The sequence below is a fragment of the Echinops telfairi genome, unplaced genomic scaffold (assembly GCF_000313985.2).
Source record: "Echinops telfairi isolate 266 unplaced genomic scaffold, ASM31398v2 ScPeMD7_22;HRSCAF=79, whole genome shotgun sequence".
NCBI lineage: Eukaryota > Metazoa > Chordata > Mammalia > Afrosoricida > Tenrecidae > Echinops > Echinops telfairi.
The window spans coordinates 16,405,089-16,410,372 of record NW_022103919.1 but is presented as its reverse complement, the minus strand read 5'-3'; the positions used below and the strand labels follow the sequence as shown (position 1 = coordinate 16,410,372).

The 5,284-nt window shown below is 50.0% G+C and overlaps 1 protein-coding gene across 1 annotated transcript in view; it reads right to left on the bottom strand.

Annotated features, from left to right (window-relative positions):
• The window catches only part of PCSK5 (proprotein convertase subtilisin/kexin type 5), a 525,106-nt gene that overhangs the window by 125,435 nt on the left and 394,387 nt on the right, over nt 1-5,284 (bottom strand). Inside the window, exon 27 of the mRNA XM_045288529.1 lies at nt 1,683-1,785. Within this exon, the coding sequence (XP_045144464.1) occupies nt 1,683-1,785 (103 nt within the window). The remainder of the gene's footprint in view (nt 1-1,682; nt 1,786-5,284) is intronic.

The window sequence follows — 5,284 nt, the reverse complement described above, 5'->3', positions numbered from 1 at the left end:
TATTTTTCTATCCCCACAGATGTGCAGCATGCAATGCTATTTGATTGTGGGCAGAGCGTGGAGTTGGAAAAGAAACGAGAGCCCCTTTTGCAAATGCAGATTGTATCTTATAATATAACCCTGGAGCTTCTTTAAAGCAAACTCAATGCTTAGAGGTCCAAATATCTTAGAGAGACAGTAGGACAATGTTCTCACAGTGGACATTCATTCAGCTCTTGAGACTGATCTTTTGTGTCCCCTCCATCTACACTTTCCTTCCTTCCTTCTTTAATTTTTCCCCATCTTTCTTTTTCTGAGAGGGCTATTTGGAGAGTCAAGCTGCCATGTTGGCTAGACACATACTGGAGTTCAAGCAAGCAGGTATTGATCACATTAGGACTACAGGTGGAGGAGTGTGGGCAATAAAGGGACACGCAGTGACCCAGCGGCTGCTCTGCAGAGCAGTACCACCCGGAGGAGAACCCTTGGGCAGACTAGCTACCTAGCACCCGAGGGAGAGTCTGTCACAGAGCTGTAAAGCAGCTGCCTCGGGTGCACACCTGTCCCAGGTCGGGGAGAGACCCTGTTCCTTGGGTTGGGGTTTTGTTTTTGCAGCCTAGTGATGAGGCTGTTCACGCAAACACCCCATCAGCCAGTGTCGGAGCTTTTCAGATACTTGCCCATCCCTCACTCATTCAAGACCAGTGTTTCCCCGTTTTCTTCGCACTGTGCTGGGCTGTGACGATGAGTGTCACAGGGGCTTACAGTCTGACAGACGGAGTTGTAAGTGCAGAACTTCTTAAAAGGCTGCAGATATCCTTAGGGAAGCGTATGCAGAGCACCAGGGAACATAAGAAGACAAGTTCAGATCTACTGGAAACGGTCCAATCTATCTTCGCAGTGCAGTCAACGCTGAGACTGACTCTCAAGGTGGAGTTACCAGTGGGTGGAAACAGTGGTTCAGGGATGGACGTGCAGACAGAGAGGAGACTCCCGACATCTAAAGCAGAATCGCGCGCCCATCGCTCCCCACAAGGAAGTCCCTTCAGAGCCCCACACACTGGTTCGCGACATGATTGTTCGGCAACTTGGGAGAGGGTGCTACGGAGATTATGGCAAATCCAGGAAGGTTTCCACTTCCTGAGAATGTGTCCCATTCTTTTTCCTGGCGGTGTGCAGGGTGCCCAGGGGGAGGTTGGCTAATTCCCTGGGGCTACCGTAACCAAGTACCACAAAGCAGGTACTTGGAACAACACAAATGTATCTTCTCACCGGTCAGGAGATCAGACAGATGAAAGCAAAGTGTCAGCAAGCTTGATTCCTTCTGGAAGCTCTGAGAGAGAAACTGGCCCATGCTATTCGCTTGGCTTCTTGGGGAGGGCAGCTCATAGACAATCCAGTCCACGCTCCGCCTCCGTCTTCACAGGACCTCCTTGGGTTCCTGTGGCCTCGCATCTTCTAATATGCACCCCAGTCATGGTGTGATGACGTAACCGAAGCCCAAGATGAGTTCATCCCGAGGTCTTTAACGAATTACATCTGCCAAGACCCGGTTCCAAATCGGGTCACCTTTTGGGGTTTCAGATGGATTGGGGGAAGACATGCTTCAACTCAGTTCTGGGGGGAGGCAACTCCTTTCTCCATCCTGCCCAGCAGTGACCCACCCCTTCCCACCCACCAGAAGATACTGAGAAGCCACTCACCTCATCATGGGGCAACCAGTACAGTCTTCCTGGGTCGGCCCCCTGCACTTGGCACACGAAGCGTCACAGACCTGGCAATGGCCACGCTCGTCCATGTGTTCTCCTGGGAACAGAATCGACTTGTTTACTTCATTCCTATGAGGCCACTCAGCTGGGGCTGCAGTCTGAGAGCAGCCGCATCGCCCCGGCTGCCCAAGTGCAATAAGACAACAGAGAGAAGAGCCCTGAACGGCTTCCGCTGCCAGGTTTAAAATGTCATCTTATAATAACAGATGTCCCTCTCCCAGGAGCCCCAGAAGTTGGACTCTGCAAAAGTTGTGAGGCCATGACACAATTTGGGAGCGTGTCAATATGTTTTACACCTTCTATAAGTAAGGCGGGGTCCAGGGGCCTTCCAATAGGACCCCTTCATGGAGTTCCTACTAATTGTCCCATTAAACGTTGAGGACTTTTGGTCCATGGAGCCCCTGGTGTGGTCTCGTGCAAGTTAAAAAAAAACAAGGGCCCACCCCATCTTGTCCCACCAGCCTGGAGGGGAGTTACGGTTATCGGTCCAGAGTGGGAGTTTCATCTTTGCGGAAATTTGGTGCGTATGAGCTCCATGTCACTCTGAAAGAGCAGCCGTGAGGAGATAGCCAGAGAATTCCTCTTCTAATTGGATACCTGTTTTCCCCAAGGAAAAAGAAATACGAGGCCTGTCCACAGAAGCAAGCCCAACCTCACAAGTTTCTTGTGAACATGTAAGAAATTACTCCCGGGGTGAAGGTAGTGGAGAGGAGTCAACCGCATGAACAGTTGATCCGCCAACAGTGGGTCTCTAGTCACTAGAAGCGCCCGTTCTGCCTGTAACACGTGCATCCATCCATCCCTGCCCCTGTTCCCAAGGAAATTAAGAGGCTACTCCAACCTGACCCAAAGAGCTATTGTTTCCATGTTAGCATCTGATCATGTTCACAAAATAGAGCTGCAAACGTCAGCAAATGTGGTCACAACTTTCATTTGTCCCCGCTCCCATTTCTTTCTTTATTAAAAATTTTTTCATTTTATTGGGGGCTCTTACAGCTCTTATCACAATCCATCCATCCATCCATCGTGTCAAGCACATTTGTACATATATTTCCATCATAATTTTCAAAACATTTTCTTTCTACTTGACCCCTTGGTATCAGCTCATCTCCTCCCCCACTGTTTCCACAGCCTTATAAGTGCGCATTGTCCGTCTGAAATCCAGTGTGGTTAGTTAGACAGCAAGATTTTCCCATGGTTAAATCAAGGGCTTGCTGAAACGGCAAACCATGCTGCCTGATTTCGTGCAGTTACCCTGACAAAGGAGTCCTGGAAATGTAGTGATCAAGAAGGGATGGAGGGGAATTGGCCTCGCTGTCTTTTTCCATGGCTTTGCTGCCCTGAGGCTCTTGGGTAAGGTAAACGTTACATCCGTCAATTTTCCACGTGCCCGTGCTGGGACCGAAGAACAAACAGGAGCGACTGAAGAGGCAGCTAGAGATCGCCTTCGCATCGCAGAAGAGTCGTGCCGAGTTATGCTGTCCGCTTCGTTGATTGAGGGGGAGCAGACACCAGCGCAGTGCAAGCATCGACCCGTGGCGCAGTCTGCACACCTGGACCCCGGCTTCGATGTCTTCTACTTGTCGCCAATGTGCCTTCTGGACCGCAGATCTGACGCACTCCTGTTAGCCAAAGAGTGTGGGTTTGTGCGAATGGGCAGGCTGTTCCCGGCGTAAAGGGCCCGTGGAGGCTGAAATCAGCGCATACTTCTCTCACAAAGCCATGTCCTCGGGAGTTCGCTGCCGTCGCCTGCCGGAAGCTCCCTGAAACACTCACTGCCATCAGTCAATGCCAACGCACAGCGGCCCCAGAGAACAGAGTCGAATGGCCTCGTTTGGATTTCGGAGACTGTACGTCCTTATGAGAGGCCTTAGACCCCTCTTTCTCCTGCGCAGTGGCTCAGGTTCAAACCACCGACCTTGCAGATAAAAGCCCAACTGGTAACCAGTCATGCCGTAGACATCCCTCTGGCTGCAGTATGGGGACACTCTTACTAATTCTTGAGAAGGTGTTGGTAGACTAGTTGGGGTCTTGGTAACCAGCCGTTTCAAGGCAGAAAACAAAGGCTGGGCCTTCTGTGTAGTAAGAGTGGTGATGGCAAATTGACGTCACCTTGCTACGACTTCCTTTATACTTATTTATGCTTTTCTCTGTCTCTTAACTTACTAGCCTTATTCCAATCCCCCCCAGCTTGGTTGCAGCAGGGCACAGCTAGTTGAGTTGTGCAGTGATCCATCTAGGGACCCCCCAGGTTTTCAGGGCAGATTTGACAGGAAGAAGCCCATCTTGCTTTCCTCAGCGGGACAGATTGCCTGGTTCCACAGATCCTGAGCATCACTACGCACCTTTCAAAGTACTGGTATGTGCTGGACCAGTATGTACCGGGCCAGGGAGATGGTCAGAAAAGGGAGAGGCTTCAAATCCCCAAGCAAATGAGTTCCAGAAAACCCTGGGGGTGGGGGTGGGGTGGATAGAAAACACGAGCTGTCTAGTCAGTCAGTCCATGAGTATTTTCTGAGCATCCATGTGCCGCGCTGTGTGCCAGGGACCGGGTGAGATGTTGGGACTCGGGCAGGCTCTGGCACTTTCATTTCTGTGAGTTTTCAAAGATGCGGGCTTTGTTGTTTATGTGTTTTTTTCTCTTTCCCTTGCAACTATTTTGCACATATAATCCAGTGACATTCATTTTATACATATATAATATATATGTATGTATATACACACACACATACACTAAACCATCACCAGTAACCATCTCTCAAATTTTTCACCACTCTTACTGGTTCTCAAAGGTTTTTGAGAGGGAAAAAAATGCTTTAAAAGAGAGATTTGTAACCCAAGTGCCGGCCAACCCCCAACAGCCTAAAGACCACCGAAGGACAAGGGAGTGTGCTGGACTCGGGTAAACTTAGAGGCAGTCTCAGGACCTCTTGCCTCTGCCTGTAGGAGCTGACCCAGTGACTTGGTTCCTTCCAGCTCCCGAGACCATTCGTCTCGATCCTGCTGATGGAAGATGGGCGTTAAAGCAAAGACACCTTGCTCTGCTACATGAAGTGCTGCACAGATGATTCTGAGAGTTATACCACCTTCTGAGTTTCCTTTGTAATTATAGATGACCAGCGCAGGTGGGGTTATGCAGATGCTCCTGTGAACATTCACGGTCCTCCCCATCTCCTGTTCGCCGCCTCGCTGGTTTCCATATGCCAGTAGATGGCACCAGTACCTTGGTGTCAGATTTTCCTGTTCTATTCCACTTTCATGGTCCTTGGCACTCAGAGTGCACCTTAGATATCATCTCTAGGAAGGGCCCTGGTGACTTAGTGGGTATGCATTGGGTTGCTAACCACAAGGTCAGTGGTTTGAAACCAAAAGCCACTTGTCTACTCCTGTAAAAAATGACAGTCTCAGAAATTCACAGGGGCACTTCTACCCTGCCCTACAAGGTCACTCTGAGTCAGAATTGACTCAATGGCAGGAGTGAGGGCTTGCTGCTGGTGACGCTGTGGGCTAACTGCAAGGTAGGTGGTTCAAATCCA